Raw genomic sequence first — 23,115 nt, 5'->3', positions numbered from 1 at the left:
CCATGATTTTGAACCTACTATGAAGTACACTGCTGTGGAGTCCAGAAGTGCTCCTATAAATTCTGTCTTCTGGGATGGTACTAAGATGAATTCTCTTTGTTTACCTGGAGACCCAACTTAGTAAAGATTTGAAGGATATAATGTATACTATCTGTGAATTTGTTGAGAAGAGGATCCTCAAATGAACCAGCCTCTGAGGTAAGAGTAAAGGCTAATGAGTTGTCTTCTTAGGCCTAGTCTACACCACACAGTTAGGTCGACATAAACTGCCTTACATTGACCTAGTGTACACACTACAGCCTTGTCCTACTGATGTAAGTGCCCTACTACATCTACATAACAACTCTACCTCATGTGAGGCATAGGACTTATGTTGATGTAGTTAGGGAGACAGTGTCTGTATAGACACTGAGTTACTTACATTGACTGTTGGCTGTCTTGTCCATTTCAGGGCTCCATGCTGGAACCCTGAAATGGACAAGAAAGCTGGGCAGCTAGCTGCGCCCACCCGGCTCTCCAGTCCCTGATCAAGGAGCCAAGTAGCCCAGGTAGCTGCCCCCACTCCCAATGGGGAGGTGAGAAGCCCAGGCAGCTGCTCCCTGTTCCCAGCAGGAAATGGAGAGGCAAGAGACTTGGGGGGCAGCTGGGCCCCCAGTGAGGCGCTTCACAGAGCTAAGAGTTCTGGCTCTCAGCCCCCCACACTGCCCCTCTTCAGTTGGTGGAAGCGCTCCTGGTGAGGACACACACCACCAACAGAAGGAGGATAGCGTGGACCTCAGTACTTACTGCGGTGGCTGTAGGTCAACTTAACATAGGTAGACCTAAGTCAGTAGTGTAGACATGCCCTTAGAAATGCTATCACCAGTACAAGATATTTTGTGAAAACCTTTGAGGCTGCTGGCAAATCAAATAGCAGAACTCTGTACTGAAGATGTTTTGTCCCCACTACAAATCTAAGATATTTTCTCTGAGCAGTGGATTGAAATATAGAAATACAAATCCTGATGATCAAGAGCAACATTTAGCAGCAAGTTAGTGCACTGTACATTCACATCTTGGTTTTCCACACACTAAATCACCACATAGACAAGCCCTGAGAAGTAACTAGGGGTGCCCTCCCTACTCTGGTCAGAGATTGATGAGGAAAATGAGTATTCCTGCAAGGGAGGAACAATTAGCTAAATAGTAATAAAAATGCCTAAATCGCACCAGTCCAAATTATGAGTAAAGGTGCAGATCTAATTGTCTATGTCAAATCTGAGTATATCAGCTTTCTGGAGGTGTCAAGAAAGAATGGAATCCATTGGCCAAAAAATGTGTAGGTGGCTGGCTGTGTTCCTGTTGTGGCAAAATGGCCAATGTTGGTATGGTGGGTCCCGTGCTTTTCTTGGTGGAGGGGCTAGGACACCACCCCTTGCCCCTGCTCTTAGGGTGCCTAGTGGCCCGGGAAGGTGGTCCTTGACGTTGGGGGAAGGAGTCTCCCTGCCCTGCTGGGGCAGGGTCTCCATTCCTCCAGTTGTCTGGTCTTTCAATTCTCAGCAACACACTTCCAAACTCCAGTCCTCAATCCCTCCTTGCACCACCCTGTCTGCCTGAAGCAGAGTTTTTTATTAGGTTCCTGACAGTGCCTTAATTGACTACAGGTGCTCCAATTAACCTGTAGTAACCTTCCCTAGTTTACAGGGAACCACAAGTTAATTAGCCTAGGGTTTATATATCTCCCCTCTCCCACTGTTCCCTGGCCCTGCCGTATCACACTGTTTAAAATTGTTATTTTTGTTGCTGGGATTTTATTGTCTTGTTAATTATGTATTAGGGAGCCCAGAGCCTTGTATACTTGACTATTTAAAAACATTGAATTTTAAATAAATAAAAACTCCTCAGGCAACTCCGCAACCACTTCTGCAGCCTCAGGGCCCCACTGTTTCCATTCATCCTCCATCATAAAATCCTACCCAACTCTCACTGGTACAAGCTCTATGTAGCCAAGCCTTCCATCAGTGAAGCAGAACCATTAAACTGAGTACAGGGCTCTCCACATCTATGCTGGCTTTGTTCCAATGTGTCACCTATCTACTTTTCCCCCAGGGATGAATTCCCGTTTCTGACATAGCTGCTTCCCTGGTCCCTGGAGGGATGTGTAAATGGCAATCCCTGGAAACTCTAAAATGAATTATAACAAATATGTACTGTTTGTAGTTAGAACAGACTCACGAATGAGTCTTTTGATAATGCATCTCGATTTGTCTCATATAATTTTCCCTTAGTAATCTGGGACTGAATTCAGAGTTCCTGAAAAGTAGGTATTAATACACACAATCTTAAATCAGGCATAATCTAGGTAAGTTAAATGCTATGCAAGCTTCCCAACACATCTCTTTCATCGTACTTCACTCTTGATCTGCAAAACCCCTGCTTTTCCAGTTCAGGGCCTCTCTTGAACAGAGAATGCCCATCATGTTACATGGAAAGTGGTTTCATAATGTTTACAAATGGGTGCATCCATCTGTTTTAGCAGTAACAGGATGAGATCCTAATATAGTATAACCCTATGAGAGAAAACAAATCCATCCTAGCATAATGACAGGTTTCAGAGTAGCAGCCGTGTTAGTCTGTATCCACAAAAAGAACAGGAGTACTTGTGGCACCTTAGAGACTAACACATTTATTAGAGCATAAGCTTTTGTGGATTACAGCCCACTTCTTCGGAAGCCCACGAAAGCTTATGCTCTAATAAATGTGTTAGTCTCTAAGGTGCCACAAGTACTCCTGTTCTTTTTGCAAATCCATCCTAGTTTCCTACAGTTAGATTAGAATACAATAGAATTTACATAATGCATTTGTCAAGAACAGTGATTGATAACATTTCTGGTACATGTATGTCATATAGTATTTTGTTAGAGACATTGTCAGGATCACACTGGGATGTAAGTCAGTGGGAACAACTAGGGAAGATGAATAACACTCAGCAGCGGCAGTTTGAATCCCCTTCCTCAAGGCTTTCTTTTGCTGATTTATAAACAAAGGATTACAAATAAATAAAAACAAAAATAATCCATTCAGAACAACGAACCTCACTGCTTGTCAGAGATGTTTCCAGCTTCTTTCACACCCTTCTCCTAGGTAGTCACCACCACAGTCACTTCCTCTCTAACTTTATATATCCCACCTTTGATTACCCATGTTACAGGAAGGGGTCTGCATTAACCCCTCAAACACTGGGACTTATAGAGTGCCTTTCTACCTTATCACAGGTGTTTCCTACCCAGAAATATACAGTATGTGCATCTTAATCCTTAGACAACTACTGGGGACTGGTAGACAAAGGGCACTATTTGAAGGAGGATTGTGAGCAGATGGGCAGAAATGGTAATATTCCAATGATCAGAAAAGGTGTCCAAGCAGCTGAGAAATGGAAGAAGTTGGGTGAAGATTCCTGCTCTAATGATAGGAAACCCTCCTCAATCCTTGGCTTATTTTTTTCACGTGACACACACTTTACTGCTTCCATTTCCCAGCCTCAACAACAGCTGGCAGCAAGATGCTTATCAGGAGAAAAAAGGGTACAGCAGTTGATAGGAGACTTTGGTGCACTTGTTTGGCAGGAGAGGAGGAAGAAGGAAAGATGAAAAACTGAGGATGAGCTTAATCTCTTATTTTTCCTCAAATGCAATTTATTCATATAAACTAAAAATCTTCCTCAGTACTTTAAGGGTTAAATTAATCAAAATCTCACAACTGTGAATTCTCATAAGAACCAGGAATTCTTTATTTAAACATTATTTCAAGAACTCAAGATCATAAAACTTTAAGTGTTTCCTAAGTAGTGAAATAAAATCGATGTTTGGGACATACCTGGCTTGAACTCCCACACAAATGAGGATTTCTTAGGCCTGGTCTACACTAACCCCCAATTTGAACTAAGATATGCAACTTCAGCTACGTAAATAACGTAGCTGAAGTCGACGTACCTTAGTTCGAATTTACCGTGGTCCAGACGCGGCAGGCAGGCTCCCCCGTCGACTCCGCGTACTCCTCGCGCCGAGCAGGATTACCGGAGTCGACGGGGAGCACTTCTGGGTTCGATTTATCGCGTCTTGTCTGGACGCGATAAATCGAACCCAGAAGTTCGATTGCCTGCCGCCGAACCAGCGCGTAAGTATAGACAAGCCCTTAGATGCCTAAAGCCACCTCTTTGCTTATACAATACTACATAAAATTTTCTGATTAGTGTGAAAAAAATGGTTTGAGGTATTTTAAGTGAAATTTGTTGGCTATTCATTCTTTTAGAACTTCCATTTGCTGATATAATTTCCCCCAAACTAGCTGATCTATTACCTGGAAAATACGTTGTAAGGATTGTAAGGAAGGTTGAGGCAGAACCAACAGACAAAAGTGTGTGAGAAGACGTGGGCTAATCTCATTTCTTCCACCACTTGGAGGGGCACAGTCTGCAACCAGTGAGACATCCTGGATATTCTGTAAGAAACAGAGTGGGAGAAAACTGAAAGGCAGCAACTGAATCAGCATTTCAAAACAAAATACATTTTAGAGCTCCTATGCTATTGCACGGATTTCCACTTCAAGGTCTCCATTTTGCTCCAAATGTAAATGTAGTTAGAAAATGAGCAAAATTAATCCCCAATATAAATATATAAATCCAGCGACTTGAGCAACGATAGCAGGAAAGAGTTATTCGGAGCTACTATTTTTATATATATATAATTAGGGCTGTTGATTAATCACAGTTAACTCACGTGATTAACTCAAAAAAATTAATCGCAATTAATCGCACTGTTAACAATAGAATACCAATTGAAATGTATTAAATATTTTGGATGTTTTTCTACATTTTTAAATATATTGATTTAAATTACCACACAGAATACAAAATGTACAGTGCTCATTTTGTATTATTTTTATTACAAATATTTGCACTGTACAAATTATAAAAGAAATAGTACTTTTCAATTCACCTCAAACAAGTACCATAATATAATCTCTTTATTGTGAAAGTGCAACTTACAAATGTAGATTTTTTTTTGTAACATAACTGCACTCAAAAACAAAACAATGTAAAACTTTAGAGACTACAAGTCCACTCAGTCCTACTTCTTGTTCAGCCAATCGCTAAGATAAACAAGTTTGTTTACATTTACAGGAGATAATGCTGCCCACTTCTTATTTACAATGTCACCTGAAAGAGAGAACAGATGTTCACATGGCACTTTTGTAGCTGGCATTGCAAGGTGTTTTTGTGCCAGATATGCTAAACATTCGTACACTCCTTGATGCTTTGGCCACCATTCCAGAGGACATGCTTCCATGCTGATGACGCTCGTTAAAAAAATAATGCGTTAATTACATTTGTGACTGAACAACTTGGGGGAGAATTGTATGTCTCCTGCTCTCTGTTTTACCCGCATTCTGCCATATATTTCATGTTACAGCAGTCTCGGATGATGACCCAGCATGTTGTTCATTTTAAGAACACTTTCACTGCGGATTTGACAAAACGCAAAGAAGGTACCAATGTGAGATTTCTAAAGATAGCTACAGCAGAGACCCCTGATATAAGGATCTGAAGTGCCTTCCAAAATCTGAGAGGGACAGGGTATGGAGCATGCTTTCAGAAGTCTTAAAAGAGCAACACTCTGATGCGGAAACTACAGAACCTGAACCACCAAAAGAGAAAATGAACCTTCTGCTGGTGGCATCTGATTCAGATGATGAAAATGAGCATGCGTTGGTCTGCACTGCTTTGGATCGTTATCGAGCAGAACCCATCATCAGCATAGACATATGTCCTCTGGAATGGTGGCTGAAACTGAAGGGAAGTATGAATCTTTAGCGCATCTGGCACGTAAATATCTTGCAACACTGGCTACAACAGTGCTATGCGAACATCTGTTCTCACTTTCAGATGACAGTGTAAATAAGAAGCAGGCAGCATTATCTCCTGCAAATGTAAACAAACTTGTTTGTCTGAGCGATTGGTTGAATAAGAAATAGGACTGAGTGGACTTGTAGGTTTTAAAGTTTTACATTATTTTATTTTTGAATGCAATTATTTTTTGTACATAACTCTACATTTATAAGTTCAACTTTCATGATAAAGAGATTGCACTACAGTACTTGTATTAAGTGAATTGAAAAATAGTATATATTTTATTTTTACAGTGCAAATATTTATAATAAAAATATAAAGTGAGCACTGTACACTTTGTATTCCGTGTTGTAATTGAAATAAATATATTTGAAAATGTGGAAAACATCAAAAATATTTATATAAATGGTATTTGATTATTGTTTAACAGCACAATTAATCAAAATTAATTTTTTTTAATTGCTTGACAGCCTATATATATATATTTGTGTGTGTGTATACACACACATACATACATACACACATATTGAGTTCTCTTTCTCTGGTTTATCAATGACAGGTGAGTAATTTGACGAACTTAAGATGTATAACCTGCAGATTAAATAATAAATTGGAAACATTCAGTCAAAACTATCACTGAAGAGATCTTATTTTGTTTGGGTACTTTTAGGACTAAGAAAACTTTTTACCTAATTCAGAATCCACAGAAACAACATGGATTTCAAAGTCTGATTTGAATTTAAATGTATGTGGTCTGCTTAGGAGTGTGAAAAAAGACGCAAAGAGGGACAGAGATAAAAAAGTCTAATGAAAAATGGTGAAGAAAGACACAGAGAATAGGACGACTGAAAAACAAACATGAGTATGTCGGGAAAAGAAGCAGAAAGGTGAGAGAAATTCTAAACAAGGAAAAATATATATCCGTCTTGCAATATTCCTATAAAAACACATAACTCAGGTAAAAATCCCATAGCCCAGTGAAGTCAAATGTCTTGCTGTTAATAAGATTCCATGTCTATATGTGCCCCCAACCCATGAAAGAATCAATTTTTTGCCTCCTCATACCACTCAATACTCTCCCCTTCACCTTTTGGGTCGGTTCTTCTCTCCTGAGAAATGTTTTAGTGTGGAGGCTGCTCCTACTTCCAACCCGTTTCAGAGAGAGAGCGAGCACTGGAGGAGCAGGGAGAGAAGGGGATGGGAGATATTGAATTCACTCCCTATGTGCTAGGAATGAAGAAAGCCCTGAGTGGGTAAAACTGTAGTGGGCAGGGGAGGCGGAGACAGAAGAAGCATGAGATGGACAAGTTGATTGAGGCTGGAGGAGGTGAGTTTCTTTGGTTTCTTCCTTGAGATAAGAGGAGACAAAGAGATGCAAGAATGATGCTGGTGGCTAGGCATTGAGAATAACCAAGTTTCAAACTTAGGAAAGGGGAAGGAGGCTTGTTGGAGGAAAAGCTGTTATCATGGACAAACAACTGGTCTCTCAAAATATTGTGCTCTCCCAATTCAGAAATAAACTCACATCTGGTGAATGGGATTCCCGTATCTGGTGAGCGGGCTGAGCTACCTAGAGAAGATGCCAATTCTGAACCTGCACAAATATGTATGCAAATCTCATGTGTGTGTGTGTACAAACTGGCCCTACTACGGTTGCCAGCAATGGAAAGGCTACACCAATTAGAGAAACTGGAATGCTTTAATGCAAAAAGCAAACTACACATGAAATGTCTCCACACATCTTCACAAGGAAAGCTGTCGGGGAGTACAAAATAAAATTGATGTCATCAACGAATCCCTTTGGTCTCACAGTACCATGCCTCATCCCTATACCCTTGCTACAGAAAGTCAAAGAAGAATGAAAGAGAATCTCAAAGTTAGATGCTACAGCACATCTGGCACATCCCCCTTGCTAAAGAATCTACACCATTAACTTCATTCATCACCCTGTTTGGAAGGTACTGTTTCAATCAGTTTCCATTTGGCATAGCTTCAGCACTAGAACATTTCCAGAAAAGAATCTCTAAGATTGTGTCAAGTTTGCCTGTTGTCCTTTGCCATGCACATGATGTCTTGGTATATGGCAGAGATAAAAATGAACACAATGAGTGATTACATGCAGTTTTGAGGTGCTTCCAACAAGCTGGCCTCACTCTAAGCAAGAAATGTTAATGTGGAAAAGAGCAGGTAAGATTTGTAGGACACATATTTAGCAAACAGGAAATTCAGCAGGATTAAGACAAATTGAAGGCATTGCTTGCCTCATTTGAACCCAACAATATTTCTGCTGTGAGAAGATTCCTGGGCATGACAAATCATTTTGGGAAATTCAAATTTAGTTCATCTAACCAAATCCTTAAGAGTTCTCCTTAATGGTTGCAATATGTGGATCTGGAAGAGCACAAAACAAAATACATTTAATAAAATAAAAGAACTACTGAGATCTCCATCTCTTTTTGCACAATACTCAGTAAACTATCCAACAACAGTAGTAGCAGATGCATCTTCATATGGTTTAGTAGCAGCCTTCCCAATAAAGCAGCCAGCAGGAGACCAGAGACCTGTTGCATTTATATCAAGAAGTCTCACAGAAACCAAGCAGCAGAATGCTCAAGTGGAAACCAAAGTTTTAACAGTCACTTGGGCCTACATAACTGTTTGTGTTGGATTTTAACATAAAAAAATATGATTTAAATCACTAGTCAGGAAGACTCAATGTAATCATGGATTTCTACATAAAAGTGCATTCTTGTTGGTTGTTATAACCTTAATACATATTCACAACTCAGAGATAGATGTAGGTTTCATTTTTAGAAGATACACACTCTACATGTTTAAAGTGATTTATTTTGAAAACTTTTCAGATTAGTTTTACAGCTATATCAGAAAATGAATGATTGGTTATTTCATTTACCATTGTTATCAGTAAGCATAATATTATCATAATATTAATATGAAATGGTTAGTAGCCCTTAGATTTAACTTAACTTGCTCTTTGCAGAAGATTAATTAGAACTGATTAAAAAATCAGAAATCCATACTGTACCTTCCATGCAAGTTGCTTAGTGTCATAAAAACCTCCTAAATCTAAAAACTGTCTGATTGTTTCAAGTGGCGGCTGGGCACCATACTCCTCTGGTATTGGCATATTCAGATCATCAATAAACATTATCACCTGTGAATAAATATAACCACATTAGAAACCATATCTGAGTTTTGTTAAACTTAGCTTTACTTATTATTATAGAGTATTAACATGAAGTGACTGTGTTTTAGGCACATAATTATGAACCATCTACATTGTTTTTTTTATCTAAAACACACATTAATTAGTGTACTTGCACAAATGACCTAGTATATGTCATTATATGAGCAGCTCAGATGTAAACTGCAAGGTACAGGAAGCTGTTATATCTCATCCAAATGGAAACAATGAGAATGCTTTAATATTAAGAAACATAGAAAGCATAAGAATGATCATACTGTGTCAGATCAATGGTCCATCTAGCACAGTATCCTGTCTTTTGACAGTGGACAGTGCCAGATGTTTCAGAAGGAATGAATAGAAAAGGGCAATTTATCAAGTGATCTATCCCAGTCCCAGCTTCTGACTGTCAGAGGTTTAGGGGCACCCAAAGCATGGGATTTCATCCCAGATGATCTGCCTAATAGCCATTGATGGACCTGTCACCCATGAATTTATCTAATTCTTTTAACCCAGTTTTACTTTTGACCTTCACAACATCCCCTGGCAACGAGTTCCACAGGTTGACTTTGTGTTGTGTGAAGTATTTCCTTACGTTTGTTATAAACCTGCTGCCTATTGATTTAAATGGGCGATCCCTGGTTCTTGTGTTATGTGACAAGGTAAATAAGACTTTCTTATTCACTTTCTCTACATCATTCATGATTTTATAGACCTCTATCATATCTCCCTTCAGTCATCTCTTTTCTAAGATGAACAGTTCCAGTCTTTTTAATCTCGCCTCATATGGAAGTTGTTCCATATCCCTAATCATTTTTGTTGACCTTCTATGTCCCTGCTCCAACTCTAATATATCTTTTTTGAGATGGGGTGACCAGACCTGCACGCAGTGTTCAAGGTGTGGGTGTACCATGAATTTATATAGTGGCATTATGATATATTCTGTCTTATTATCTATTCCTTTCCTAATGGTTCCTAACATTCTGTTAGCTTTTTTGACATTGAACAGATGTTTTCAAAGAAATATCCACAATGACTCCAGGATATCTTCCTTGAGTGGTAACAACTAATTAAGACCCCATAATTGTGTATGTATAGTTGAGATTCTGTTTTCCAATGTGCATTACTTTGCATTTATCAACATTGAATTTCATCTGCCATTTTGTAACTCCCTTTGTAACTCTTTGCAGTCAGCTCTGGACTTAACTATCTTGAGTAATTTTGTCTTGTCTGCAAACTTTGCCACCTTACTGTTTACCTCTTTTTCCAGGTCACTTCAGAATATGTTGAACAGCAGTTGTCCCAGTCTATACCCTTGGGAGACCTCATTATTTACCTCTCCACTGTGAAAACTGACCATTTATTCCTACCCTTTGTTTCCTATCTTTTAACCAGTTATTGATCCATGAGAGGACCTTCCCTCTTATCCCATAACTGCTTATTTTGCTTAAGAGCCTTTGGTGAAAGACCTTGTCAAAGGCTTTCTGAAAGTCCAAGTATATTATATCTGCTGGATCACCCTTTTCCACATGTTTGTTGACCCCCTCCAAGAATTCTAATATATTGGTGAGGCATGATTTCGCTTTATAAAAGCTGTGTTGACTCTTCCCCAACACATTGTGTTCATCTGTGTGTCTGATAATTCTGTCCTTTACTATAGTTTCAACCAATTTGCCTGGGACTGAAGTTGGGTTTACGGGCCTGTAATTGCTAGACGCGCCTCTGGAGCCTTTTAAAAAAAAAAGTGCTACATTAGTTATCCATTAGTCATCTGGTACAGAGGGTGATTTAAGTGATAGGTTACAGACCACAGTTAGTTGTCCTGCAATTTCGTATGTGACTTCCTTCAGAACTCTTGAATACCATGTGGTCGTGGTGACTTATTGCTGTTTGATTTATTAATTTGTTCCAAAACTTCCTCTACTGACACCCCAATCTGGGACAGTTCCTTAGATTTGTCACCTAAAAAGAATGGCTTGGGTATGGGAATCTCTTCATATTCTTTGTAGTGAAAACCAATACAAAGAATTAATTTAGATTCTCCACAACAGCCTGGTCTCTGAGTTCTCCTTTAGCACCTCAATTGTCCAGTAGCTCCACTGACAGGCTTTGGCAGGCTTCCTGCTCCTGATTCATTTAAATAAAATTGCTTTTATTTTTGTGTCTTTTGCTAGTTGTTCTTCAAATTCTTTTTTGGCCTGCCTAACTATACTTTTATACTTGACTTGCCAGAGTTTATGCTCCTTTCTATTTTCCTCAGTAAGATTTAACTTCCAATTTTTAAAAGATATCTTTTTGTCTCTAACTGCCTCTTTTACTCGGTTTAGCCCTGGTGACATTTTTCGGTCTTCTTTTTTTTTTTTTTTTTTTAAATCTGGGGTTTAAAGCCTCTGTTTTTTTTTTTTAAATTTCCATGAAGCTTGCAGGCATTTCACTCTTGTAACTGTTCCTTTTAATTTCAATTTAACTAGCCGCCTGTGGAGTTCCCCTTTTTTGAAGTTAAATGCTATTTGTGCTGGTTTCTTTGATATCCCTCCCAAAGATGTTAAATTTAGTTACATTATGGTTGCTATTACCTAGTGGTTTAGCTATATTCACCCCTTGGACCAATCCTGTGCTCCACTTAGGCCTAAGTCAAGAACTGCCTCTTCCCTTTTCAGTTCCAGGCCTAGCTGTTTCAATAAATAGTCATATTGAGTGAGATCATCCCTTGCCACAATAAAACCTGCAGGAAGCAGATCTGGGAAAGGAAGTCACTCCTTCTTCCACAACTGCACAGGGCCAGGCAAATTACATTTGACTTTACAAACAATGAGAGGTTTCACAGCTATGGAAGAACATGCGAGGAGGAGAAAATACAACATACTATGTATTTTGTTAGTTCCTATTTGGATTTTTAAAACAGTTATTGTAATGTATTAGATTTGTGGATAGTGTCCAGAGGGGAGGCCAGGGTGGTGGCCAGCAATGGAAACAGCGACAGCTCATTGTGAAAGATTCATTGGCATAGTCAGCTAATTGAGTAGGCTGGCTAGCTGGCTGAAACATCTTGGAAGCTTTGTATTTATTTTTGTAGCTACTATAACATTCATAAATGAATGGGATTGAATAAATAAGGTTACCAATACATTACTTATTAAGAATACCTTATCTCCGAATTCCTGCCATTACATATGAAATACTACACTAGTAATTGAAAAGAAGCACAACAGTAACAGATAAAAACAATAATCCAAACAGCCTAATACACGCATTAGAGAGACAAGGGGGATGAGGTAATGTCTTTTATTGGACCAACTTCTATTAGTGAGAGAGACCAACATGGCTACAACAGTATTTAACAGGAGTTAGACAGACACACTTTTGAAATAAATCAAATAGTTCTGTCAATCTTTTTAGTGTTTATTTTAAGCTCTGTTGGCATTTTTAAGCATTGGTAGAGTAGAACACTGTTTTACCTGTTTGGATTTTGGTGCACCAAGAGTATCTTTACTTTTTAATATTAATTTCTGACGAACCCTTGCCTGTATTTGGGCAGCACTCGTGTGGGCACCACACTGTATTGTGGAAACTATAACACCCTTGATTCTTTCAGATGATGGAGCAATGTCACCAGTTTCACTTGCAGAATATGGCCCCTTTGTTGACTTCAAATCTGTGTCATATACAAAATTAAGGGTCAGAATGATATCTGATCAACAGTGGATCTACTCTCCTCACCATTCTAAGATGCTATTAATATTGCATACTGTTATTACAGCAAATATTTTCTTTTCATATCACTACCAAAAATATAAGTCAAGTCAAAGTGCATATTGTCTTCATATTAGTGTGGTATTTTAAGCATTGCCAGCATTTTTAAGCATGATAGAGTGGAACACTGTTTGGATTTTGGTACAATTCAAATGTGCTTCTACGATTTAACAGTAATTTTATAGTTTTTAATTCAAAGCATCTCTTTGCCTGTGTATCTTAAAAAAGCATATTTAAAACATAAGTTAAAAATGTTTTCTTCTCCTGAAAAAGATAAAGGAAGTTTACTGCTAAGCTACTGTGTAAAATATATAAATTATTTATTCAAAAACTGATTTTCCAAATGTAGAGATTACATTAAAAAAGTTTTTAAAAATTCTTAACGGTGGAAGAAGACCAACAAACCAGCTAATTCTCCACCAGAATTACTCATGACTGTGGTTCCCAAACTTCAGCAACCCGAGGACCTCATTTTGATTTTAAATGTTTCGGGGACCCCCAAGCCCTCCCACTCAGCCACAGGCCCCACCCCCACTCCACCCGTTCCCCCAAAGCCCCACCCCACCTCTTCCCACTCCCCACTCACTTCATTCCTCACCCTCACTCACTTTCACCAGGCTGGGGCATAGGGTGACCAGGTGTGTGGTTTTCAAGTGGAACACCCGGTCAAAAAGGGACCCTGGCGCCTCCAGTCAGCACTGTTGACCTAGCCATTAAAGGTCAGTTTGGCAGTGCTGACTGGAGCCGTCAGAGTCCCTTTTCGACCAGGTGTTCCGGTTGAAAACCATTAAAGGTGAGGTCGGCAGTCCTGTGGCGCTAAGACAGGCTAGTCCCTACCTTTCCTGGCACTGCACTGCACCCCAGAAGCGGCCAGCAGGTCTGGCTCCTAGGTGCGGGGGGCATGGGCCTCCGCGCGTTGCCCCTGCCCTGAGCACTGCCTCCACACTCCCATTGGCCAGTTTCCAGCCAATGGGAGCTGGAGGGGCAGTTCCTACAGGCGAGAGCAGTGCACGGAGCCTCTTGTCCCCCCGCCGAGGGACAGGGAATGTAGTGAGTGGGGCCAGACCCTTGGGGAAGGAGCGGGGCAGGGGTGGGGAGGTGGGGCTAGGGTGTTCAGTTTTGTGCTATTAGAAAGTTGGCAACCCTAGTGGGGTAGGATTGCAGAAGGAGATGCTGGCTCTGAGAGGAAGTTTGGGTACAAGAGGGGGTTCAGGGTGTGGGCTCTCCATAGGAGTTTGGGTCAATGGGAGCTGCGCAGTCGGTGCTCAGGGCAGGGACAGCACGCGGAGATCCCTTGCCTCCCCCACCCCGAGGGGCTGCAGGGATGTGCCGGACACTTCTGGAAATGGCGCGGAGATTATTTTCTGTCATCCCTTCTGTTCAACATTTATGTGAAGTCATAGGAAGAGATAGTGGAGAAGTTTACACCTTAGTGTAATCAGTATTGAGATGACATGCAGCTTGACATCTCAAAAAAAAAAAAAAAAAAAAAAAAGGGGCAACCAGTGCACTACATGAACTTTGGAAGTTACACCTAGTGCAGCAGTGCTTAGGAGAGTATGGCACAAGAAAAATACCACACAAACTGTCCAAACACTGCACTAAGTTCTTGTTCACTTCTAGGTGCAATTTAAGATGTATAATTCCCTATAAGATTTATTTCTTAGCTATCTCCCTGTGCTCTGTCAAGACACCTGAGATCAACCAGCATGCTCTCACTGTGATTCCCCGTATATATTTGAATATCTAAGGGACTAGAGCAGGGGTGAGCAAACTTTTTGGCCCAAGGGCCACATCTGGGTGGGGAAATTGAATGCAGGGCTATGAATGTAGGACTGGGGCAGGGGGTTAGCGTGCAGGGTGTGAGAAGGGGTGTGGTGTGCAGGAAGGGGCTCAGGGCAAGGGGTTCAGGTGCAGGAGGAGTGTGGGGTGTACGACAGGGCTCAGGGCAGGGGTTAGGGTGCAAGAGGGGGCTCAGGGCAAGGGGTTGGGGTGCAGGAGGAGTGCGGCAGGAGGGGTGCAGCGGGGGCTCAGGCCAGGGGGTTGGGGTGCAGGAGGAGTGTGGGTGTACGACAGGGCTCAGGGAAGGGATTCGGGGTGCGGGCTCCGGGCTGGCGCCACTTACCTTGAGCAGCTCTGGGGTGGCAGCAGCACACAGCAGAGCTAAGGCAGGCTCCCTGTCTGCCCTGGCCCCGCGTCGCCCCCAGAAGCGACCAATGGAAGCTTCAGGGGAGGTACCTGCAGGTGAGGGCAGTGTGTGGAGCCCTCTGCCCCCCCGACAGGGGCCGCAGGGACATGGTGCTGGCCGCTTCTGTGGGCGACGCGGGGCCAGGGCACACAGGGTGCCTGCCTTAGCCCTGCAGCGCCACGGGGTTGGCAATCCCACGTAGTTTGCCCACCCCTGGACTAGAGTTAGGAATCTCAGTGCTAGATTTTACTTCCTCTGTTAGTACTAAAGAAAGTAAGCTCATTGACTTTCAGCTCAGATGGTGCATGGCTGATCTATTTAACCTGGCTTTTGCGTGACTGAGTGATTGTGGTCTTTATTTCATCCCTGCGGGTGAATCTACTATAGCAGTGGTTCCCAAACTTGTTCCGCCGCTTGTGCAGGGAAAGCCCCTGGCGGGCCAGGCCGGTTTGTTTACCTGCAGTGTCCGCAGGTTCGGCCGATCGCAGCTCCCAGTGGCCGTGGTTCGCCACTCCAGGCCAATGGGAGCTGCAGGAAGTGGCGGCCAGCACGTCCCTCGGCCTGCGCCGCTTCCCGCAGCTCCCATTGGCCTGGAGCAGCGAACCGCAGCCACTGTGAGCTAGGGTGATCAGATGTCCCGATTTGAGAGGGACAGTCCCAATTTTTGGGTCTTTTTCTTATATAGGCTCCTATTACCCCCCACCCCCCTCCCGATTTTTCACATTTGCTGTCTGGTCACCCTACTGGGAGCTGCAATTGGCTGAACCTGCGGATGCGGCAGGTAAACAAACCGGCCCGGCCCACCAGGGGCTTTCCCTGCACAAGCGGCGGAACAAGTTTGGGATCCACTGTACTACTGCATACTTAGATAAATTTTAAATAAATACATTTTTGTGCTGTATATTTCTTGGAAATTTTATATAAGTGATCAGAAATATCTTTATAGATGCACTTAGATGCAAAATCCAAAAAAGACTTTGCTGAAGTCTACTTGCATTTTTCAAACAGATTTTCACACCCATAAAATGTAACAACCACACACACAGTTTACAAGCTTTGTCCCTCCAATCAAATTGAAATAAAATAGTGATGAAAAGCTTGGTTTATTTTGGTGTCACTCATGTAGAAGCTTATCATGGTTTGATTTCTTGAGCTAATTTTGATGCCTGTATTCTCAGTTCTGCTACCTATGTCACATAAATATTCAAATGTTTATATTTATAATAAAAGTACAGTACTAGGATAGAGCTTGCTACGAATTAATACAATTTTTCAGTCATTTTTAGTTGTGAAGGTCAGATTATCAGACAGACTTCAGCTCAACCTCTTTTTCTGCAGGTACAGTTTGCACCCACAGTTCAAATGGTTAGACAATTAACTGGGTTCAGATGTTGGTGTAATTAACTGCCCCCAACATTTTGCTCCAAAGTTTAATTAGAGATGCAAAATTATTCCAATAAAATTGGTCCTAAAACCTTTTAAAAATGAATGTCATCACATACCCAAGTCTCCAGTTGAGGGCCACACTCTCTTCTGAGCATCTTGGGGCATATCAAATGTTAAGTAACTGGAATTCTTTAACATGCTGATCAGGAAGACACGAGTAGGAAAAACACAATTGATTTTTGTAACTTAAGTGCCATGAAGAAATAATACAGAGTAATGAAATAAAACGTTTTTCTTCAGGATGAGAATTTATACACTGTTATTCAAAGTGCCATTGTGAGAACTATATCAACATTTTTCAGGTACTTCTCCTTTTGGTATTGAAAATAGTTTGCTCTCAGTGAAGACTATTATTACTTTTTAAAAAGAGTTTAATTTAAATTTTAACACGTTTTTCAATCTGGCCATATACAAAATCTGGAAAATTTCTCATTACATGAAAAACAGGGTTTTTTAAAAATGTAAACTAATGGAATTTCACAAAACTCAAACAAATTCATCTTTGAGCTAAGAACAAGCATAAGTTATTTTGGCTAAAATATTACTTTTTTCCAGAAAGTTAAAGCACTTGAAAATGGGGGTTTAAAATAAAAATGCTGCCTCAACAGCACTATAAGTATAGTATAACTTACCACAATGCTATAATTCATGTCTATTATTTATTCATTATCAATCCTAAGGAAAGTTTGACTATTACTTCCTATGATATTAAATACTGATGGAAAATGTAAAACTGGAAAGCCATCTACAACCTTGCTTTTTTAATTTCATTATGTAAGACGACATCTCCTAAAATTGTTCTGGATTTTACAAAGAATCCCCCTTGTTTCTGAAGTCTTTCAAGCATATTTTGAATCATGGCAGTCTTCCCAATACCAGAGTCGCCTAAAAAAACCCAAAGACACAGAGAATGGAGACACTTAAGCTCAAATTTTCATTAATAGGCATGGCAAAACTGTGTGCCAAAACATGAATTCATAATCTGCACACTATTACTGCTATTGCACATGTTAAATCACTGCTTGTTTTATACCTTTCAGTATTTTCTTAAATATACAAACGAGAAAAACTGATAAGAATATTATGTTTTAGAAAATGCTGCCACAGGGGAGCTGCGATGTTCAAGTTGGAATGTTTTCATTCTGTGCATGAGAGTACTCCTACCCAAGCTATGTCTGTTTTCAGCTCTCACTTAACGGACAACTTAAGACCTGAAAGTCAAAGATTACATTCAAGTGTAGCTTTAGATTATATACTATCCCTACACATGGGGAAAAAGGAGCTGGGAAAGCAACAGTAGATACTGCAGATTCAGGAGTGAGTTTAGGGCTCATCCTCACAGTTTTTCTGGAAGTCAATTCATCAAAAGCTGTTTGAACATTCTATTCATGGTTGCTATTCATCCACCATTTTGCTAAATGCTTTTTGTTGAGAAAGGCTTAAATCCCATCACCTTTCTGTGGGACAGATTCTGTCACCATCACTGACATTGAGTAATACCTTTTGTGAGTAGTCCCACTGATTCTAACAGGGTATTTTGTGGAGTAAGGTACTACTCGACATGAGTAAGTGTGACAGAATCGGATACTGGAAGATTCGGATACTATCAGTCCTTTATTATGCATATGCTATATATTAGGTGTCAACTTATACTATTTTCAGCTTTTCCTATGTGGAGAAGGGGTTAATAAAGTATTAAATAAAACATATCAAACAAAGCAAACTAGGCTAAAGGGAGTAAATGGATAGGAATTCCTATGTCTGTATTTTGTTTAAAATCTATTTGGATGTGAATAATTTATTTAACAGACTACAGTATTTTCTTTGTTTTAAGAAGTTAAGAGTTTGTTACCTGTGATAAGTACTGGATGTTTATTCATTAAAAGAAGGCTTGTTAGAAAAGAATAGCAAATTGTTTCCATATTGGGTATAAGCTTTAGAGTATCTCTTCTTCCAGGGTTCACATCTTTATTACTCCCAGATCTCAGGGAATCAGAAAATGATGTAGTCTCTGAATAAAAAAATAGATTGTTTACTTTTAATTTCTGATTTTTTAATCTTTGTATTGATTAAGGAAAGGACAGTTACCTGTTCCGTAACTGGCGTTCTTCGAGATGTGTTGCTCCTGTCTATTCTACAGTAGGTGTGCGTGCTCGCCATGTTCACCGGTGCTGGAAGTTTTTCCCTTAGCAGTACCCGTAGGAGGGGAGCACCGCTGCGACCCCTGGAGTGGCGCCTCTACATCGCGCTATAAGGGGAGCTGCGCACTCCCCCCACCCTCGGTTCCTTCTTGCCAGACAACTCTGACAGAGGGGAAGGACAGTGGGATGTGGAATAGACAGAAACAACACATCTTGAAGAATGCCAGTTACGAAACAGGTAACTGTCCTTTCTTATTCGAGTGATTGTTCCTGTGTATTCCACAGTAGGTGACTCCAAGCTATATCTGATGGAGGTGGGTAGGAGTTTAAAGGTTAGCAGGATGGAGTACCACCCTACCAAACCTGGCGTCATCCCGTGCTTGGGAGACAATCGCATAGTGCGAGGAAAAAGTGTGGACAGAGGACCACGTGGCAGCCCTACATATGTTCTGGATAGGGATGTGGGCTACATAGGCGGCTGACGAGGCCTGCGCTCTCGTAGAATGCGCCTTTACGATAGGCGGCAGGGGAACCCCTGCCAAGTCGTAACACGTGCATATGCACGAGGTGATCCAGCGGGAAAGGCGCTGGGTGGAGACTGGTTGCCCTCTCATACGCTCAGCTGACGCAACGAACAGTTGCGAGGATTTCCTGAATGGCCTGGTTCGGTCCAGGTAAAAGGCCAGTGCCCTACATACGTCTAGCGTGTGTAGGCGGCATTCCTCGTTGGAGGAATGGGACTTAGGACAGAGTACCAGTAAGAAAATGTCCTGATCTATATGGAAGGCGGAGACCACCTTGGGGAGAAAGGCAGGGTGTGGGCGAAGCTGGACTTTATCCCTATGGAAGACCGTATACGGGGGTTCCGAGGTCAAGGCCCTAAGCTCTGAGACCCGATGGGCTGAGGTGATAGCCACCAAGAATGACACTTTCCAGGATACATGGGACCAGGAACATGTGGCCAAGGGCTCAAAGGGAGGACCCGTGAGGCGGGATAGCACACGGTTCAGATCCCATTGCAGGACCGGGGCCCTGGCATAAGGAAATGTACGGTCTAGTCCCTTTAAAAAGCGGGAGGTCATCTCATGGGGAAAAAAACAAGTGACTCTGCACCGGAGGGTGAAAGGCTGAAATGGCCGCTAAATGTACCCTGACGGAGGCCAGAGCTAGACCTTGGGTCCTAAGGGACAGGAGGTAATCTAGAATAAGTTGGAGGGATGCGGATGACGCGGAGGCGCCCCGCTCTCCTGCCTACCTAGAAAACCTAAACCATTTGGCAAGATAGATCCGTTGTGTAGATGGCTTTCTGCTCTCCAGCAGAATTTGTCTGACATCCTCCGACCACCTTCCATCCTCCTCGTTTAACCATGGAGCAACCACGCTATCAAGTGAAGCGCAGCCAGGTTGGGATGGAGAAGGCATCCCCTCTCCTGGGAGAGGAGATCCGCGTGGAGCGGCAGCCTCCACAGGGGGGCCGCTACAGTTGCAGAAGGGTCCCGTACCAATGCTGGCGGGCCCAATCCGGGGCTATGAGGATAACTCTCGACCTGTCTGCCTTTACTTTCTGCAGGACCTTCCCTATCCGTGGAAACGGTGGAAAGGCATAGAACAGTTGGCCTGACCACCGGAGGAGGAATGCGTCCGAGATCGCCCCCCTTTCTGCCCCTGCCCTGGAGCAGAACTTGGGGCAGCGTTGGTTCTGGCAGTAGCAAAGAGGTCGACCCAGGAGCTCCCCACACTCAGAAGAGGTGACCTCCCAGTGGAGTGACCATTCGTATTGATGGGAAAACGTCCTGCTGAGGTGATGGGCTCGCACATTGCGTGCACCAGGTAGGTGAAAGGCCCGTAGGGAGATATTGAGGGCTATGCAAAACTCCCATAGGTCCGGGGCTTCCCGGCACAGGGCCAAGGAACGCATGCACCCCTGCCTGTTGATGTAATACATCACGGTCGTGTTGTCCGTGAGGGCTCTGACCGCCTTCCAGCGAAGGTGCAAACCGAACGCTATGCACATCAGGCATACTGCCCTGAGTTCCCTGACCTTGTGCAGAGACAATTCCAAGATTGACCATCTACCTTGGGTTTGAATGTCCCCTATGTCGGCTCCCCAGCCCAGGTCCAAGGCATCCGACACCAGGTCTAGAGAGGGAGGGAGTTCCCGGAAGGGGATCCCGTTTAGCATATTGCTCGGGAGAGACCACCATTGCAGAGCGGCCAAAACGTTGGGTGGCATCGTGACCACCTTGTCCAGGCTGTCCCGGGACTGGGAATACTGGAAGGCCAACCAGAGTCGGAGGGGCCTCATTCTGAGTCTGGCATGTCGCACCATGGACGTGCATGCTGCCATGTGACCTAGGATTTGAAGGCACACTCTTGCCTTCGTCACAGGGGAAGGCCGTCGTCACGAGGAAGGCCGTGACCGAGACTATGAGACTTTTGAGTGTCTCGAACCTGTCCCAGGGAAGAGAGGCTGTGCCCTCTAGGTAGTCTAGCAGAGCCTCTATGAAGTGTATGCGCTGAACCGGTACTAACGTGGACTTGGCCTTGTTCACCACTAGGCCCAGACCTGTGCATGTGGACAGCAGGAATTGCATCTGGGCCTGTACCTGGGACCGGGAGTTGCCCTTGAAGAGCCAATCGTCCAGGTAAGGGAAAATTTGCAGTCCATTCCTCCGGAGGTGGGCTGCCACCACTGCCATGCATTTGGTAAAAACCCTGGGGGCCATGGAAAGACCAAAAGGGAGGACCGCAAACTGGTAATGGTCCCACCCTACCAGGAAGCGGATGAAGCGCCTGTGACTCTCGAAAATATGGATGTGGAAATACGCATCCTGGAGGTCCAGGGACGCAAACCAATCCCCCGGGTCCAAGGAGGGGATGATGGAGGTCAGGGATACCATGTGGAACTTGTAACGGACCATAAATCTGTTGAGCTTCCGCAGGTCCAGGATGGGCCAGAGCCTGCTTTTCGCCTTTGGGATCAGGAAATACTGGGAGTAAAACCCCTTGCACTGAAATTCTACCAGTACCGTCTCCACCGCACCCAGGTCGAGGAGGCGTGCCATCTCTTGGTTTAGAAGGGGAGCATGTTCCGGGTCCCCGAGGTCCTCCCGGGGCAAGAGGTGGTGGAGGGGGAGGGTGAGGCAAACTTCAACATGTAGCCCCTGGAAATCGTGCTGAGGACCCACTGGTCCGATGTTATACAGGACCACTGCACTCGGAATGCAGATAAATGGTTGCAGAACACAAACTTTATTAATTGGAGGGCGTCCGTGGCAACAGGCCCGGTGGCCCCCCACAAAGAGTCAAAACCGCCTCTTCCCCTGCCTCTTGCCCTTCGAGGAGCCTGGTTGCGGGGCCGAGCGGGACTGACGCTGAGACCTGCGTCTCTGCTCCCTCGGTTGCTTAGGAGGGAGTTCATATCTGCCCCTAGCGGAAGGAGCGGAGGTCTGCGGCCTAGGTTTGTCCTTCGCTGGCGGAACATATAGGCCCAGAGTTTGCAGGGTGGTACGGGAGTCTTTCATCCCATGCAGGCGAACATCGGTTTGGTTCGCAAACAACACTTTTCCATCGAAGGGAAGGTCCTGCATCAGAGACTGGGAATCTGCAGACAGACCAGACAGGAGAAGCCACGACGCCCGTCGCATGGATATGGCCGAGGCCATAGAACGGGCTGCCGTGTCGGCCGCATCCGAGGCAGCCTGGAGGGCTGCTTTCGCCGCTGCTGCTCCTTCTTCAACCACAGCCTTGAACTCCTTTTTGTCCCGCTCTGGGAGAAGAGGCTCGAACTTCGGTAGAGACCCCCACAAATTAAAATCATAGTGGCTCAACAGGGCTTGGTGGTTGGCCACCCTAAGTTGAAAGCTCATGGAAGAATAAACCTTCCTGCCAAAAGAATCAAGTCTCCTGGTGTCTTTGTCCTTGGGGGTGGGTGCAGGCTGACCGTGGCGTTCCCAATGGTTGACTGACTCCACCACCAAAGAGTTGGGTGCTGGTACTCATGTCCCTTAGCTGAACAAAGTACTTTCTCTCCGCTTTCTTGGAGATGGGCACCAAGGAAGCTGGGGTCTGCCACAGGGCAGTTAATATGTTGGCTACCCTTTGGTGGAGAGGTAGGGCCACACGGCCCGGTGCCGAGGAGGACAGCACATTGAAAAGGGTGTCCGACGGCTCCTCCATCTCCTCAGCCTGGAGTTGGAGATTCGAGGCTACCCTTTTGAGGAGCTCCTGATGAGCTTTAAAATCCTCTTGTATAATAGATGGAGGGGTCATTATGGTCTCCTCCAGTGCCAGTGAGTGGGGCTGGTCCGGCTCCCAGGGCGTTGGGAGGTGCCAGTGATTTGACTCCCAAGATCGAGTCTGGGCCCAGTGCCGCTGGTTCAGTGCCCATCGACTTTTGACTCTGTCGAGGCGGACACAGAATGGGCCTGGGACACTCCGGCTACTGAGCGGGGTCTCGCCTGGGCAGACAATTGCGTCCACGGTCCCCACTGAT

The 23,115-nt window shown here is 43.5% G+C and overlaps 1 protein-coding gene across 1 annotated transcript in view; it reads right to left on the bottom strand.

Annotated features, from left to right (window-relative positions):
- The window catches only part of DNAH14 (dynein axonemal heavy chain 14), a 468,480-nt gene that overhangs the window by 155,705 nt on the left and 289,660 nt on the right, over nucleotides 1–23,115 (bottom strand). The window contains 6 exon segments of the mRNA XM_054022851.1: nucleotides 4,339–4,479; nucleotides 8,934–9,062; nucleotides 12,551–12,747; nucleotides 16,536–16,618; nucleotides 17,232–17,364; nucleotides 18,332–18,490. Coding sequence (XP_053878826.1) covers nucleotides 4,339–4,479; nucleotides 8,934–9,062; nucleotides 12,551–12,747; nucleotides 16,536–16,618; nucleotides 17,232–17,364; nucleotides 18,332–18,490 — 842 coding nt within the window.

Source organism: Malaclemys terrapin, chromosome 3 (genome assembly GCF_027887155.1).
Source record: "Malaclemys terrapin pileata isolate rMalTer1 chromosome 3, rMalTer1.hap1, whole genome shotgun sequence".
Lineage (NCBI taxonomy): Eukaryota > Metazoa > Chordata > Testudines > Emydidae > Malaclemys > Malaclemys terrapin.
The sequence above is the reverse complement of the archived record's forward strand: the minus strand, read 5'-3'. Positions and strand labels throughout refer to the sequence as shown.